Source organism: Salarias fasciatus, chromosome 15 (assembly GCF_902148845.1).
Source record: "Salarias fasciatus chromosome 15, fSalaFa1.1, whole genome shotgun sequence".
Classification (NCBI taxonomy): Eukaryota; Metazoa; Chordata; class Actinopteri; order Blenniiformes; family Blenniidae; genus Salarias; species Salarias fasciatus.
In genome coordinates, this window is record NC_043759.1 from 21803671 (window position 1) to 21821953 (window position 18283).

The 18283-nt window shown below is 44.7% G+C and overlaps 1 protein-coding gene across 1 annotated transcript; it reads left to right on the top strand.

The window, feature by feature from the left end:
- Positions 1-324: 324 nt before the first annotated feature.
- Positions 325-10066, top strand: LOC115402342 (hormonally up-regulated neu tumor-associated kinase). The gene is made up of 11 exons (XM_030110853.1): positions 325-585; positions 2310-2432; positions 2510-2679; positions 4054-4109; positions 4201-4339; positions 5413-5540; positions 6616-6751; positions 7688-7865; positions 8881-9178; positions 9267-9709; positions 9974-10066. Exons 1-11 carry the CDS (start codon positions 325-327, stop codon positions 10064-10066), a joined length of 2025 nt encoding a protein of 674 aa, XP_029966713.1.
- Positions 10067-18283: the final 8217 nt, after the last annotated feature.

An 18283-nucleotide genomic window follows, 5' to 3' on the forward strand; every position in this document is an offset into this window, starting at 1 on the left:
TGAAGGAGAGACTCCTGGAGGACTGAAGAATAAAATATACACCAGAGACCGGACAGGGCTGCAAATACAGAGGATAAGAGCACAGGACTGCACCTGCCTTGGAAGGATTTGGATCTGAGCTCAGCACAGACAGCTTTCCATGCTCTTTATGTAGCCCACACTGCTGTGTGAGTGTGTGTGTGTGTGTGTGTGTGTGTGTGTGTGTGTGTGTATGTGTGTGTGTGTGTGTGTGTTAGCATGCATGCTCTCCAAGGATCGCCCTGTTTCTAGATCAGCCTGTGAGTGTGTGCGAAGCGGCCACATGGGGCCCGGGCCCTGTCTGAGATGCCGGCAGCAGCAGTGAAGCCCGCCGTGGAGGACATGGTGGCGGAGGGGGCGGGCGTGGGCGAGCGCGGGGCGTCCCAGTGGGAGGCGCCCGGGCTGGGCCGGGACAGGCCGCCGTTGCCCTCCCTGAAGGTCCCCAGGGAGCTGCTGCGGCGCTTCCCCCACTCCAAACGGGTGGGCTCCTACCTGGTGGGGAAGATGATCAACAAGGGCTCCTTTGCCAAAGTGATGGAGGGGCTGCACATCGGCACGGGGGAAAAGGTTGGTGCTGGGCGGAGAGAGCGCCGACATGCTGAAGGGATCACACACACACATATGAAGAATGCTGCAGCCTGTTATTACTGTTGTAATACGTACAAATCCTCAGGCCTCCATAACTGATTATTTCATAAATAAGACCTTTAAATATTTCATCATACGTTTGCTTGAAATATGTAAATAAACATATATCGACACAGTCTGAGCTCATGGAGCTTATAGATCACCATAAAACTGTAACTGCCATTATTATTATTATATATTCATGTAGCTAGAAGTAGCTGCTTGCATGATTATGATACTGTGATGAGTTCACAGCCAGACGATTCCCCCAAGCCAAGAGTTTTATGCAGAGTTTGCATGTTCTCCCTGTGCATGCATGGGTCTCCTCTCAAGTACATGCCTTTGACGTTATTTGGTGATCCAGGGTCTGACAACTGAAAAAAAACTGAAAAAAATTAGCCCCAGTTTCGAGGGCTGTGACATAAGTTGCATAAATTTTATCTTATGATACAAAACTTTTTTTTAACAGGATTTTATGTGTGCTTAATGCTTAATGCTTTCTAAATTTTTAGTTCAATAAATAAGTACATATAAAACTACACTTTTTTTTAGTCAACCTATTTTTTTTCAATTGGGAAATATCAATTTTGTGAGGTGAAAGATTGCGAGACACAACCAATAATGGAATAATGTGAAGAATTTGACCGTTTTATAGTAAAACCAATAATAACGGTAAATTTCATTTGATTGAGGATTTCTCAGTGACACTCTGAGGGCCAGACACACAGAACTGAAGGGCCACATGTGGCCCCCGAGCCTCATGATGTCTGTCTGTGTGCTCGTACTGTGCTGGACCGGATAATGTCTTCACCCAACTCCACATGAAGCTAAACTGGATAAATTGGTCTAAAAGACGGACAACGAGGCCGGAAATCTAACATTTGACCATCTATCCGGCTTGAGACGCTGACAGCACAGCGTAGGAGACAGTGTGTGTGTTTGGCTCAGCTGAGTGAGTAAACGCATGTCTGTGTTCACCTTTCACGGGTCACTGAGTGCCTGACCCCTGGCTGTGTTGCTGGAGTGATGGACAAACGCAGCCCCCCCCCCCCCCCCCCCCCCCCCCAGGGGGGTGTTTGTTTCTCCCTGCCCCCGTTGCCCTGCACAGGTAGGGGATATGTGGAGGTGAGGTCCTCAAATATGCAAACAGTCGCTGCTGGAGGCCTTCGGGCTTCAGTGTAGGTTTAAGTCATGGATTGGCACTGAATAGACGAGAAGTAAAATTCAGTTTGATCCCGTTTTGCTCTGTGAGAGGGGAATTTTATAATGATAAATACTGTTGAGGGAATTTTATTTCCTGAGCAACCAAGGTCTCTTTTTTTCATCATCATTATCTTCAGGGGAAATTAGTTGTGAGAATGCAAATCGTTGCCAGTGTTGTTCTCCGAATCTGAGGAGCGGGAGAATGAAATGGAAAGGAAGCTGACTGCTTTATGGAGTAATATCATTTCTTCTGTAATCAGTTTTTTTTTCTTGTTAAAGGATCACATGCGTGAAATGACTGATGTACCAGATCATTGTTAGCACAACATGCTAAAACCTTTAAATGATAAAATTCATTTTAGTATAAAAAGTTATTCATCACTAACTTGCTGCCAATGACAGATTTGCAATAAAATCCAAAAGATGGAAATAATATGGCAAAGATTTTCATGTTTTTTTAGGTAGCCATCAAGGTGATCGACAAGAAGAAAGCCCGCCAGGACTCCTACGTGCTGAAAAACATGAAGCGGGAGCCCCGAATCCATCAGATGGTCCGACACCCTCACATCGTGGTCCTGCTGGAGGTAAAAACCTAAAATCAAACGCTCCCAGTCGCACGTCGGCGGTTGAACCAGCGCGCCCATGTGACGGTGTGTGTCAGACCCTGGAGACGGAGAACAGCTACTACATGGCCATGGAGCTCTGCGCCGGGGGAGACCTGATGGACAGGATCTGCGAGAGGAAGCGGCTGGAGGAGAGGGAGGTGCGGCGCTACACCCGGCAGATCCTCTCCGCCGTGGAGCACCTGCACAAACACGGCATCGTGCACAGGTCACCACACACACACACACACACACACACACACACACACACACACACACACACACACAATGCACAGCACTTCTGTTTGGTAGGGATGTATTTTTTTACACTGCAGCAGGATCCAGAATTTGTGTTTTGGTTTAAGGCCTTGGCTCCTCCGAAGGTGGGAATGTGATTACCAGGCGATGACCTCATCATCCTGCGCCGGCGCCATGATTCACACATCATCACGGCATCATGGACTTCCTCTCTAATGAAGTCCCTCAACGACGTCGCTCTCCGCCGTCCGCCGGCACCTCTCCGCGCCCTGCACGCGCGCCCGCCCGCCACGTGCACGCCCCCCGGCCGCCGTCCCACACGGAGATTATTAAACTGGAAATAAATGGAAAATTTGCACTTAAACGCACCTCCTGCCACCCACAGTCGATAGATTTACCGCGTACATTTCCCCCTTTATGACGACGTCTGCTCTCGCTCTCGCTCGCCGCGTTTCCCTCTTTGAACTCGGCCCGGGCTTCTCTGGATTTTCGAGCGTCTGCTGCTTAGATGAAGGCAGATGAAAGGAGCATGGCGGATTCCCAGGCTGTAGTTTATAGGGGCTCTCTCTCTCTCCCGACCGCAGATTTTCATTTAGCGTGGTAGTTTTAGAGCAGGCAATAGCGTGCGGTCGGTGGCGAGGCCGGGGTACTTTCTAGGGACGGCAGGCGACTTTTTCAGGTGAACAGGAATAGATCTTCGTTGGAGGATATTGGGGAAGCTGAGGAGAGCCTTGAAAATGGTGTTTTCCAGCTTTGAGGTTTCATTTGTTCAAAATAGATGAATCACATTGATTGCAACCAACTGTTCATTCAGAAGTCCTTTTAAGTGTTTTAAAAGCTCAACTCAAAGCCAAACACGGCTTTTGGGGTTTCTTCTGCCTCTGTGAGCCAACTTTTCTGGTCACCCGTAAATGCACAAAAAAAAAATTCCCAAACAGATAACAGATTTGTTTAACAGCTACAATGCTCAAAACGCTTTCGAAAGCATTTAATTTTGGATGAAATGTTGGATTTAATTATCTTTTTTGCATTATTCCACATAATGGTTGGCAGCAGTCGAGAGTCAAAGGGAAGAAAGAGCCTAACGTGTCTTGTGGTCGTTACAGGCTGCAGGGTCTTTAGTGCAGATTACCACTGTGGCTTCAGGCGCATGAGTTCATTCTGTCATTGGAATTCATCCCTAAAAATCTTTCACAATAATAGAAATGTGTGGTTTAATGGAATAAGTTTTACTCTCCACCTACTTTCCCGCCGCTGGAGGATTAAGGGCAGAGCTTGTGAAAATCCTGCAAAAAACGACCTCCTTTTTCTCAGAAGGAGATTGATTATTTATGTTCTTTTGCAGAGATTTGAAGATTGAAAACTTCCTCCTGGATGAGCACAACAACATAAAGATTGTAGGTATGTTGGCATGCATGCTTCCTCCAGGGAGAATTGAGAAAACGCAGATCGGGACCTTGCTGTAAAAAATAACAATAATGTTTTTACACAGATTTCGGTCTGAGCAACACTCTGAAAGCTGAATCTTTATCGCTGGAGCTCCTCAGCACCCAGTGTGGAAGTCCTGCCTACGCCGCCCCCGAGCTGCTCGCTCACAGGAAGTATGGGCCCAAAGTGGATGTCTGGTCTGTGTAAGTAATACGGCGAAAACAGCGTACAGCGAGTTCCTGTGTTCGCACCACAGAGGCTTTTCAGGAGTTAAACTTGAGAGAGGGCACCCAAATGTGAAGGAAATGAAGCGGGCCACTTGTGAAATGGAAAAAATGAGGCTCGGCCGGGAGAGCAGGTTAAAGATTGGATCCCATGTTGAAGTTTCCTTGGACAAGACACTGAACGCCAAGCTCCTTCCAAGTCGAACACCTTGTTTGGCAGCCGTCTCCACTGGCGTGTGAATGTTTTTGTGAAATTGTAAATGCTTTCAGGCTGCTAACGTGGTGAAAATGCACCGCAGGCGATGTCCAGCTACTCTCTATGCCCCTGTTATATTTAATATACCAAATATTTGAACCAGATTTGGAAGCCAATGCTTTTTATTTGCTTGGTTAGCATATAAATCATATAGTTATTTGTAGTGATCCATGCTATGATTCTTACGTTGAAGAAAAGTCATTGAAACTCTAATTTTTATCTACTCAGTTATGCAGTAACAAAGTGATTAATACTCTAAAACTGGATGTTACATAAAAGTGCCAAATGTTTGAGGCTCCTTCTGCCCTGGAGCTCCCTTTTATAAGATTCACCACAGCGAGTCACTGCCGCTGGCGCTGAAGACTTGGCTCCTTTTTTATTAACTAGATCTGATTCCTGCCACATCCGGGATTCAGGCCTGCGGCCCCCACCCTCCAGGTCAAGGCTTAACCTGATATTCCACTGGGGCGACGTTTTATTTGCGTCAAACAGTGAGCTGCTAAAGAAACTTTTGAGTGATTATTATAGCTTTAAAACCAGAAAATATAGGTGCCAAACAACACAAAATTGATGCAAACAGAGAGTTTCTTTGGCTCATGTTTTCAGAACAGGTTGTCAACGGCCAGCTTTTAAATTGCACAGAAACTTATAGGAAGCAGAAAAGTCCTGACATTTAAAATTGCAGGTGCGTGAGATCGTGTGTAGTCGTATGATAAAGCATGCTTTATATAAACATGTGTTACTGTTTTCTCACATGTGACTGTGTGTGTGTGTGTGTGTGTGTGTGTGTTTCCAGAGGTGTAAGCATGTTCGCCATGCTGACCGGGACTCTCCCCTTCACCGTCGAGCCTTTCAACATCAAACAGCTTCACCAGAAGATGGTCAGCGGAGAGATCAGCAGCATCCCGGCGGACATCAGCAAAGGTTGCCCTGTGTTTTTTGAGCATGTTCTGAGCACCAAAGACAAGGCGATGGATCAAGTGATTCAATGCTTTGTTAGGCTGTTTTTCAGCAGGTTTAGTATCTTTTATTCAGTCCCTCTCTTTCTCACAGTGTCGGTGAGGGTGTTGCGTCACCACAAACAAACACAGCTCCTGTTACTGTGAGGAGAACCAGTCACTATTAGCAGTAGTGGTGTTAAAATCAGAATTCTATTTGAACCTCTCAGACTTGTCTTCACCTCCAAATCCCCTTTCCCCGCCAATATCTTCACTCATCGCTGTTTTTCTTGCTACAGACTTGTCCAACTGTTGCTTCCTCATCTCCATGTATTTGTCCGTATTCCTGTTGTCCATATTTGTTACTGTTATTATTATTCTCATCTTTGCATGGTTTATTTTTGCACTATCATCTTACCCACAGCTTTCAGACCTCACCCTTCACAAACACAGTTCAATCCAAGGTGTTCGTATAATTACTGTTCCTCGGGTTTCTTAACTTGAAAGGCAATAAATACAGTATTATATATTTTTTATTAGTTACAAACAGCTTGGGTTGACTTTGGCCGAGAGACGCCGCTCTGGCTCCGCCACTGAGAGGGCTAATACTCGTAGTAAATGGAAAGCAGCTTCGCGGGGTTAAATGTCTGTGAGCGTGGCAGCCGTCCCATTCGGATCTATCTGTACCATCAGAGCTTATCTGGATTCCCCATCTGGGCTCACGCTATCAGCCGCGGTCGGGCTGCCTCGGCACAGACTTATGTCAGAGGGCGACGGGACGAATCGGCTCTCCTGGAGGGAAACCCTGCCTCTCATGTGGTTTCACCACAGTCACAGCGAGAAACAACAGTCTGACAGAGCTGGACGCAAGTTCATGAGAGTAATGTCAAAAACACACAGGAAGAGATGGAGGTCACATATGAGTTATGAAGTTTAGGATGAAACTCAACAATAACGTCCTTTAAGCATCCTTTAATCTTTTCACTTCAGGAGTTGGTCAGTAAAATCCTCACAACAAATCAATTGTGACAGTTCATCCTCTTCTTTCTTCGTTATTTCAGGGGCCGTGACCTTTGTGCTCTCTCTTCTGGAGCCGGATCCAGAGAAGAGACCCAGCGTCAAGGCAGCCATGGAGGAGAAATGGATCAATGAGGGATATTCCAAGAGGCCACTGCACACACTGTCTCATAAAAACAGGTGAGTTTCTGCCATTGATCCTACTCTGGAGATCAGTTCTCTGCATCCTTCTCAGTCAGGGTGTTTTTTCACTGAAAAGACAAACATCAGCTTTCTATACTTTACTTATCTAAAGCTTTAGAACTAGTGGTCTTCTGGTTTCAGCCTCTACTGCCTCCACGTCTTCATACAGTCCTGCAGATGAGTTCATGCAGCTTCTGACGAAGCCTTTAAACTTTGAGCTGAATATCAGTAAAATCACAACTTCGAGATTTTACACATATGTGTTTTTTGTACTTCCTGAATGTTTTAGGTGAAAATATAATTTCTAATACCATTTCTTTTCTCTGACTTTTCAATAACTTGGAAGGACTGCTGATGTGTTGTGTCTGGATGGTTCAGAGAAAGGCAGCTTGTTTAAAGTAACTCTCATATAGTTTCTGCGTATTTCCACTGCTCCAAAATGGGTATAACATAGAAACCTAAGTTTACGGGGCTTTTTTTATTTTTGCATTTTTCTTTTCCTTTTTTTTTTTTTTTTTTTTTTGTTTGGTTGCACAAGACACTTTTTTTTGTACAAGAAGAGCAAAGAAGGTCACTAAAGCTCTTCCCAGAAAAAAAAAAAAGACTGCCACAAACTTTACAATGTGGGCAAATGAATCAGGAGGGAGATCTCTGCATGTTTTCAAACGAAATGAAAATTTTTGTGGTCTGCAGAGTAACAGCTTAGTGCACCAGAGTGGGACTAAAAACCTTTTATCACTTTACACAATGTGGAAATACAATCACGTGTGGCTTCTTCTGGCAATAACGTGTCTTTTTGAAATCTCGCTTTTGTCTGACTCAACTAGAAGTCGGTCGTCAGCGAGACTTCAAGCGGTTGGACGCATCTCCGCCTTCGTTTTTATGTCGTCTCTGTCCGTCTTTTTCCCATCCTCCCCTGCTGTTATTTCCCAGACTGTGCCCAGAGGATCTGAACTCGTCGGTGCTGGCGTACATGACGGAGACGCTGGGCTACTCGCTCTCCGAGATCATCAACACGCTCACCACCAACCGGCCCTGCGCCATCATGGCCGCCTACCACCTGCTGCTGAGCAAATTCAACAGGAGCCAGAAAGGGGCCAAGGCCGGCAAGGTTCACCCTCCACCCAACACAGAGTGTGGTTACATGTCATTTTTGATTTGTAATTGCTTTATTCTGAATTAAGTAATTTAGAATTATATTCATGAGTTTGGTGTTTACATGGGAAAAACGAAGAATTTTAATCCTCTCACGCCGGGGTCTGCGAAGCATTCTGATTGGACAGCGGGCGGCAATGACGTACTGACGTCTCCCGGAAGTAAACAGCTTTTTTCTCATCTTTCTTTCTCGATTAGCTTTGACGCTACAACTTTAAAAATGTCCGCGTTTTTATGGGCCCGTCGATCCGCTCGTTTCATTATATGCAATTCTTCTAAAACTGCCGTTAAATAAATCGTCTCCATACGAATTGAAACGCGGAAAGCGGGCCGCCATCTTGGAAATCACGTCATTACGACGGAGCATGCGCAGAGCGACCAGAATGGAGTCGCGCCTAATTAGCATATAATTGCGCTTCCAAAGGAGAATAAATCCGCTGCTCTTTTCGGATTTAAACTCAATTCTGATCAGAGTTTTCAGCATTTACGTGGTCATTTTATAGCAGAATTAGGCTTCATTTGAATTTATAGAGGAATTAAAAAGTCCCATGTAAACACATGGACTAACACTCTATGTAAGGAAACACACACACACACACATACTCAAAATTTTTTAAAAGTCACTCAATGGTACCTATGAACAAAGATCTGTTGGTTAAAACCAAACAGTAACCATGGCTTATTTGGCAGAAGCTGGAAGGAAACGACTGGAGTCTTTCCAGCAAGAATACATGTCGAGAGAGGAACAGCAGCGAGTCAAAGCCTCAGAAACAGGTAAATGATGAAGCTGTTTCATTCAGAAAAGGTAAAATGGACTTAATTTACATGGCACTTTTCACCGATATTCAATCAGATTATCTGAGATTAAAGATTGAGGCTGGTGCTGATGAGCTGAATCTGATGAAGTGTTATCAAAGATGGGTGAATGATGAACTTTCTTGATGACCATTCAACAACTGATTCATCCTCAGAACAATCCGGCCAACGAGAAGACCTCGAAGCAGTTCGGTCGACCTCTGAGGACCCAGCAGACGACTGACTGCCGGAGCACCAGGAGGAGGACCGAGGACGTCCACAGGAAGGAGCAGAGAGAGGATGACGAGAACCGCCCCCCCTCCACGTGTCTCCCTCAGCTTCCCCTCTCCGTGTCGCCGCCCGTGCCCCCCCGCCTGGCCTCGCCCTCTGACGCCCAGCAGCCGGCAGACCACGGGGCGACGGACGAGGAGATCGCCATCACCGTGGACACCAGAGAGGTTCTGTTTCCAGAGGGTGAGGAGTTCAGATCAGTCCAGAACCGTGTGTTTCTTCAGTCCTCAGCTCGGCGTTCTCCACATGACTGCGTTCCGCTGTGTTTCAGTGCCAGTGTTTGGAGACAGGGAGCTTGTCCATCTCTCTCCTCCCAAAACGTCTGCGTCCCAGCTCTGTGACTCCGCCCCCTGCCAAGTCCCCTTACCGCCGGAGCCAATCAGAGACGGCTCGTCCAGGCCCGTCCGACACACGCACCTGCTCAGGACGACGCAGTCAGATGGGGCGGATCCCGGCTCGGACTGTTTCCATGACGACCGACGCCAGGACGACTCTCATCACCGGAGCATCGACGAGCGCCTGGAGAAGCTGCAGACGTTCTACTCCGCTGACAAGAACGGCGTCTCTCCCAGGATGCTCCTGGATGCCGAGGCGCACTCTCCGGAGCGAGCGCACCTGGGCGCCATGGAGACCGCGCAGACCTCGCCTTCCGCCCAGCTCCCCCGCCTCCGCAACCTGGCCCTGAAGGACGGACGAGGCCGGAAGATGACCTGGGTGGGTTTGACCCGACCCGGACCACCGGGGCTCCTGGTGAACGGGTCCAAACCCCCGGCTTTCCCCCTGCAGAGGCAGCAGACGCTGCTGATAAAAGGCCTCCGACAGGAGAGGGGGAAGAGGAAGGAGCTGTCTGCAGCCGGAGGAGGAGCAGAGCGAGCAGGAGGAGGAGGAGGAGGAGGAGGAGGAGGAGGAGGAGGAGGAGGAGGAGGAGGCATGAGCGGAGCCAAGAGGAACTCCGTTCAGCTTCGCCCCTCTCTCCAGCGCCGGGCGGCGGATCTGAACCTGCCGCTGCTCCCTGCAGCCCTGCAAGGGAAGGCCGACAGGAAGAACCAGCTGCACAGCATGGAGTACTGACACACCGGAGGATCCTCACAGCAGCATCTGTTCATGGCAGCTACAAAATAAAGCTATAGCTCTACTTTTAATGTCTTGCTTCCCAAAGCAGCAAACGTCCCGCATAGAGAGAGTTTTCAGTGCCAAATATCGTTCGGACATCATTCAAATACAAAGAAATCCAGTCAAGAGAAGCTGAGGCTGTCTGTTTATTTCCAACATGTTCTTCTCCACCCATCACAATGTGAAGTGTAAAATGCACAATGACTCTTCAGTAGTGAATAGGCTTTTTTGTACAATCACTGAAAAATTTAAATAAAAACAAATCCTGACTAAATTCTTTTCTGTTGTCTGTTATTTATTTTGTGTATTTTGGATTAAAATGATTCAGACTAAAATTTAACTCTTCAATCCATCAATACAGCAAATGAAAAGATTTCAAATGTCATAGAAATAAATTACAGTTTTGAAGTAACAGGTGCAGCAGTTGCTGGGTTTCACATGAAGACAGATTAAACTGTCAACGATCCTCTTCTTTCATGTTTGTGTAAAAAATTATTTATTATAAAGGGAGTAAGAGAAATGCAACAAAGTCACTGCAGCAATATTGTTCATTTGTACTTTTTGGTCACTTGTTTAAGCCTTTTCCTTCCTGATATCAGCTGGATAGATAGATGTGTTGAACTTGACCTACTTTTACTTGGTGTTGCATTTTGTTTGGTAACCTGAGGTCGATTTTTTTCCCCTCATGTTTCTGTTTGCAGTATTTTGCCGTTTTTGCAAAGTTCTAAGAACTTGCTATGAGATTATGACAGCAACATTCATTTTGAAATAATTTTTACATGTTTGTACCATAACAATCACACAGGCATAGTTTCTACAACTACAATGTTTGATTTATGGCTTTGAACGGTCAAAATGTCCAATAGACAAGTGAAAAAAGTTATCAATCGATCCTAAAAATCTCTGGCATGTGTCATATCGCTCTTTATCGCCGCTCTTTCTCACTCCGGTCATGCTTTGTGGGTCATTAATATTCAGGCACAGAGATGTGGAAGAATCTGGTTGCTGCATGGAGGCACTCATCGCCGCTGCTGAATAATTCAGAGGGCGGTCACCCAATACCGGCGCTTTGTGAGCGTGTGCGCGTGTGTGTAAGGGTGAGACGCGCGTTATGCGTGTGCCCAATGAGGACAGATTGAACCCACTGGGGTGGAGACACCCCCCCACTCTAGTTACCTCTCTGGCTACTTAACAGTGATATGAACCAGTAAGCTCTGATACTGTGGCGCACACTCACTCTGCACAACGGTCGACTCTAAAATAAAGAAACAGCACCAAGCCAGTACAAGATGCAGAAATACGAGCTTTATTTTTCTTCATTTAAAGCTTTAAAGTGATTTTTAGGCGAATACACCGACCGCAGCATGATAAGATAAGACTGCTTTTGTTGTTTTGGTTCATGCGTGTGTGAAGAACTGCTTTAGTCTCCCTGTTAAAGAAGTGTGTCAGGCTGAATGAGGCTATAGGCCACGTATGAATTAAATCGGACAAACAAGGTATGGAAAAGCCATTAATAATGCATGCTGCACGTAAAGACGTACCCAGGGCCGCTGGAACATTGCGTTTACTTTGCACGCTAGAGTGAGCATTGTTCTTTCTGTACAGCTTGTGACTTGAACAAAGGCTTTCAAGGCGACTCGGATAACTGCTTATCGATGGCACGGCTCAGTTCTTACTGTCAAAGCTAATTACCTGTAAAGACTTGGGACATTTGATTTGGAGTTGTTTTCACCGACTTGACAAGGTGTTGACTTCACTTCGGCGGCGTAACACACACACGTTATCAACGTCAAATGATTTCCAACAGTACGTTCACACACAATTGCACTAATGACTGAAAAGGTGGAGCGTGTGGGCTCTGGATGGTTTCCACACCGTTGTGGACATCTGTGAAATATTCAAGAACGATGCCGATGTTTGACCCAGACATTGGCCTCCATGGCATTTTATTTTGAAAGAAATATCCCAAATCTTTTCTTTCTGTTTGTTTGATCAAATCAAGACGCTCTGCTAAGAAAATCGGAATGTTTCGTCAAATTGTGTCTCGCTGAAGTTGTGTGTTCGCTCACTGTCATCAACCCGTTACCAACGTGAGTTCATTTGTTTTATGAAGACAACAAAACATGTCTGGACGTGTCCACCTGCAAATACTCCCTCTTTTGAAGTGGACTTCCTTAGTTATTCATTAAACCAGCTTTAAATCAGCGTTTCAGTTTAGTCATGTGTCTGGTCCTCTCAGACAATCTGTAAAAAAAAAAAAATTCTGTTTTCTTTGAAATTTTTAGCGTTGTGGTTTGGCAGGATGGGTTGGAACCCATCTTCCAGGGTGGTTTTGGCCCATGGGCCTTATGTTTGACACCACTTATCAAACCAGGTTTTTTTTTCAGTTTGGCAACATATTTGAGTTTGGGAACCACTCCTCCTGATGAAAAACACAGTTGGTGTCTGTATAACGTGTCTTCAGTTCAGATACTAAGGTGATTCCTGTCTTGCATCGTTTCCATCAATTTGGGGAAATTTACTCTTTTGCGAAGGTTTTTCTTCATGATCCAATAGCAAGAAATTAGATTTGAATCTGTCAGTAACGTCTGCTTCCTTCTGAATTGTTAAAAGTAGATCATGTATGGGTACTTTTACGGTGGATGTTTATAAGAATCAACTTGATAAATGACGATCCATCAGCACATCTCATAGTGTGCTTTTTCATTTCCATCACTTTTTGATGAATTTATAATTTCAGTACCTCCCGTATCCCTCTTATGGGACAATTAAATCAAACTTTTCTTTTGCTGAAGGTGATTAATTTGAGTTTTTGATTCTTAAGATAATGATTTTGCTGAAAACTGGAGTGTGTAAAACTAGTGTGTGTATAAAATATGTTGATGAAGATGCAGAAAATGAGATGGAAACTGACATGAAACCTGAGAGTGTGTGTGTTCCTGCGAGAGCATGTACACATAAGCCTGTCGGTGCCATCGTTCACTGTACCGAGGGTCGATCGCTGTGTTCGTGACTGATGAGCGATGGGTTTTGTGTTCGCTCCAACTGAGCACAATCGGGATTAGGATCAGACACAAAGACGGAATAAGCAGCTGCCCTCAACATCAACTTTCACGTTCAGCGGCTGCAATAATCATATTGTCCGTATGCATGACTTTTGCCATGCAATATCATCATTATGGGATGTAATGTAATATAGTTTGATCATAGTAATGTTAATTTGCTTGTAATGATCCCGATGTGGAAAAAGCAGGCTGCCGGTCACCAGGAGGCCACGGGGGCTCGGGGGTGCAGCGGCTCCAGAATGGAATGGATGGTGTTACCCCATTAGCACTTCAATAGTCTTGGGTGTCTCTGGGAATAATTGCCGTGCCCATCAGTGTTAATGTGTGTTAATGTGTGTGTGTGTGTGTGTCGGTCTGGGTAAAGCTTGTGTTCCGGCGGCTCTGGTTTCTAATGATGGTCATCTATAATTGAACGTCACCTCACAGAGATGAGTGATTGGAGGCGGAGAAAGGAGGGAGGAACGGTCCGGAGTGGCGCGGCGGTTAACCGGGCTCGAACCGCTCGCCCCGGCGGCGTGTGTACGAGACACGGGGGTCAGCGGCACACAAAGCGTCCGGCAACGCAAGGGCCGCAACCCGAGTCCCGACGCTGGTTAATTGATGCCACCTCTGATTAACTGTCAGCTGGAGGATCAACACCAGGCAATTCACTAAGAGACGGCGTGCAGAGGGACGGCCCGGCGCTTTAACCTCCACCCACATGGAGCTCCACCCACGCAGACAGCTCAGGTGCAAACTGAGGCTATCAAGCACTGAATAATGCTGGGTTTTCTGTAATGAAATCACTCTCAGCTGTAGCACTAAAAAGAGATTTCGTCACATCAGATGAACATTCTGAGAAAAAAATCAATAACTTATGGATCTGATTCAAAGCTACATATAAATGTGACCTGGATCTGGTTTGAAAAACACCTTTTTTCCCGCAGTTTGAATGTAACCTACCTAATGCGTTTTCTTATTAAACTTTCTCGTCCCGATTTATTCTGTTTCGATCATCATCAGATGGCATAAACTGCTCAACAGCTGCACAAAGTTCATACATTTCTCATTTTCCAGGAAGCCATCTGCCATCTCATCTGTGAACAGGTCGTCACTGGTCTTATTCGAAAAGTAATAAATAAAAGTAAATGACAGAGTCTGTTCAGACAGCGGCTCAAACCGTGTTCCCCATCTGGACACATTAAGAATGCATCAGACCTCTTCCATAAGACATTCACAGATTATTAGGTAACCAATGATAAAGCTACTACTCAAAGAAGAAGGTTTTCACTTTCATAACTTTGCAGTTTCAAAGTGTGCTGTTGAAGACTTCCATATGTTTCAGGATTAACTGGAGGGATTTTAACTGTTTTCTTGCTTTCTTTAGTTGCCACATTTTGGGGCATTTCGATACGCAAAAGTGTCTTTCGGGATAAAAGAGTAACATAATGCTACACAAGAAGACTGCATGTGCATGTACAGATCTGAACACGTTCTATGTTGCAGTTAATGTTTTTTATTGTTACTCAAACGTCAGACATCTGTTTATTTTTACACCCTCTCGTTGGGGTCACTGAGGACGAGCTCGTCTGAAAAACTGCTGTTAAACTTCAGAGATTAATCTCTGTTTGTGCTTTTTTATTCTACTCAAACCTCTAAACATCTTTCCAGCTCAAAAGCAGTAAAGACTCAGTCAATTTGAGGATTTCAACCTTGTAAATCCCACTTCCACAGTTTTTTTTTCCAGATTTTGTATAATCTTTGATGATTTTTTGCATGTGAATGGGAAATGTCTGATTTAAAGAACTTCCGTCTAGAATTAATAAAGTATTTCTACTCTATTCTACTCAGCAGCAGACTGTAATAAATACAATCACCATAGAATGTATGATTAGACTTTGTAAAGAGTATTAAAAGCAAAGAAAATGGTTTCATTTGAACTTCTTGAGATTGTTTTTTCTCCCTTCAAATAACTGAAGACTGAAGAGAAGGAGACACCAGGAGTGTCAAACATAAGGCCTGTGGGCCAAAACTGGCACGGTTTTACTGATCTGGAACACTCCAGATGAATCCTTGGCTGCATGTGACCTTTGACCTGAAATGTGTGGTCTGCAGCGTTGTCCTGTTTCTACCTGTTGAAGTAACACTTGATTATTTACCGTCCCCGTCCATTTATCCTCCGCACAGCGAGCGCTAATGAAACGATATGTAATCCAAGCAGCTGCGCTGGTTCATTCCCAGACTCTGAAGTGGAGGCCCGCTTTAATGGACTCGCTCCCGGGCTCATTGTTTAGATGAATCACTGCTCGCTGAGAGTCGTTTCTCTGGAAGGAAAAGCTCTTGATCGGCCGCCAGCTGTTTTGACAGGCACCGCTCAGCACCTCCTCACGTAAAAATGGAGGTCCGGGCCTCTCGGCTCTGCGATATAAAAGTGTTTATTAATGGCAAACTTACCACATAGTTTCCTCTCTCTTTCATGTTCTCTGGCAGCTTCTCGTGAAGGTTATAAAAGGATGTCAGATTTGTATTTTTTTTTTTTTCCAAACTTTTCATAGGTTTTGGATTATTCAAAGAGTTACCAGGAGTGCACAGATGATAAAAAACAAAAAAACACACACACCAGCTCTGGCTGGCAGACCAACCCGTGGTGGAGGAGACATGAATTACTAATGGAGTCTGAAACAGAGCGGAGTCGCATGAGTCAGAGGTGCGAAGTTCAACACACGTGTTGTTTAAAGAGTGCAGGAGAGAAAAGACAGGAAGAACTGTTGTGTTACCTGTGAAACAAAGACAAACAGTGAGCTGACATAACAGCCTGATGATGCCTAAATCTCAGTTCTCCTGCACTGAAAATGAGGATTCTGCAGCATCTATTGAGCTACAGCGCCATCTGCTGGAAGGCCTGAAACATCCATCCAAGGGGGGGGTCAAAGTTCAGCAGTGCTGGGCAAGTCACTTTAAAAAAAAAAGTAATAAATTACAGTTACTAGTTACTACTTCTTCTTCTGTTTGAATCTGTAGAAGAAGTTTGGATCAATGCATGCTCGATTATTTATGAGAAAACTGAAAATATGATGAATGGAATGAAAGCACTTGACAAAAAAATCTTTAAAAAATGTCTGTATGCTTGAGTTTCCCTCTGGGGACAAAACAAATAAACAAACAAACAAACAGGAGTTACATCCCGATTCAATGCTCTTACTGAGTTCACATTTAATTATGCCCATATAGAATAGCTTTCTGCAGGACATTTTTCCCCCTTCTGATCATTTTATATGAGAAAATCGTGAATCTGTGGCCCTGCTGTGGTGCTCGGCTGTGCAGAGTGGCAGGATCCTCCTCCTCGGGTTTTGCCTCATGCACAGCAGCAGGCAGAAGAAGCTGCCAGTGCAGATCTACAGAATGATGGGAAATCTATCAAAGGAAAAAGGGATGGGGTTCAGGGATGGAAGGCTGCAATAACAGGGCTTTTTGATATACTATTAAAATGGATGTTTTATATCAATCTCTGATCATCTTATCTTGCTGCAGGCTAATCTACTTCCAGATGTGCAGAGTGCTGACTTCTGGTGTAAAATACAATAAAATAAACATCACGTCATGTGCAGCACTGCATTTTGTGCTCTGCGTGGTTTTTCTATTTGATGATGCCTTTGTATTGGTTTTCTTGCAGCACGTTTTTCTGTTTGCAGCCCATTCCTCTTATTGTACCTCCTTTGAACTTGCGTTTCAGTTTGTGAATTTACATCGTTTCTGTTTCCGCATGTTTTTTCCAAGTAAGTTTCTCATCAGATTTCACTCCTAAAAATTTTAAGTCTGAAATGTTCTCAGTTGGTTCATACACACATACGCCAGTATATTTAGCTGTTTAGCTATTTTCTTGTACTGAAAAATCACAAATTTACATTGTTCCAAAAGTCAGTGGGAGAGTCCCCTCTTTCCACATGTGATTGATCAGCAACAGTATTTCATCTAATTCTGATTCACTTCCATTTTGAAACATATATGTGAGACCATCCTTTCCTGTAAAATGATTTTACTAAAATCATTATTTTCCTCAAGTCTGCTGCTGTGATGATTTAAAGTCACGTTTCTCTTCCTGAAGCCCCCCTAATCGATGTATTAACGGCTTTGAATTATCAGACTAAATCCCTCCAATCCGTGAATTCCTCCAAGCGACTCATATCAAACTGCAAACAGGGATTCTAGAAGTCAACCGTATGAATCCAGCTGTGCTGACCTGAGTCTGGATAACTGGGGGTGAAGATGAAGACATGAGTCCTCACTGACATCTGGAGGACTCCAGACAGCTCGACAGCACCACACAATGCTCAACAGCTTTGTTTTATCTGAGAAAGCATTTTTCACTCCGAACAAATACAGTACAGTCAGTTTCCCTTCAGAAGTAGCGCGTGTGTGTGTGTGTGTGTGTGTGTGTGTGTGCGTGCCACATTCACTCAGCTGCTGTCTACAATAATCTCAGACCCTGCTGTGTCGCCCCCAGGTGGACAGTCATGAAAGTGAGACTTCATTTTATTCGTTATTTTATTAAAGAAAATGTATTTTTATTTGTTCCTGGACAGTCTTTTCTTCCACCGGGTAAATACAACATTACAGTTAGCCACACTGCTGCCCCGCTGTGTCAGCCGGGGCAGTTTCACACAATAATTCAGTTCCTCGACCCAGGGAAAGAGAAATTAAGACCATTTCTTTTTTTTTTCTTCCTTGAAAAGTGGCGCATGACGCTCCAAACAAACAAACAAACAAACAAACAAACACACAAAGCCCAGTGAAGTAGCTGTGATCGTGGACATGGAATCTGTAAAGAAACTGAGTTTAGTCAATGGCACAGTTTTTGTTTTTCCTCCGAGCGAACATTTTTTCCTCTGACATGACATCCCTTGTTTAAAGCGTTGGTAATCCCACCTAAGAATCCCCCGATCATTTCCCAGCAGCCCCAGAGAAAGGCGGGGAACTGACTCGACCGATCAAGAACAAAACGAGAAATTCCTTCAGTTCGTTTTAAAATAACAGGGATGAGTCCTGCCCTGATGACTGGAATCAACAAGTGACCAGAAAAACGGCTGTAATTTATTTAAAAAAAAACAAAAAAAAAAAAAACTAAAATGAG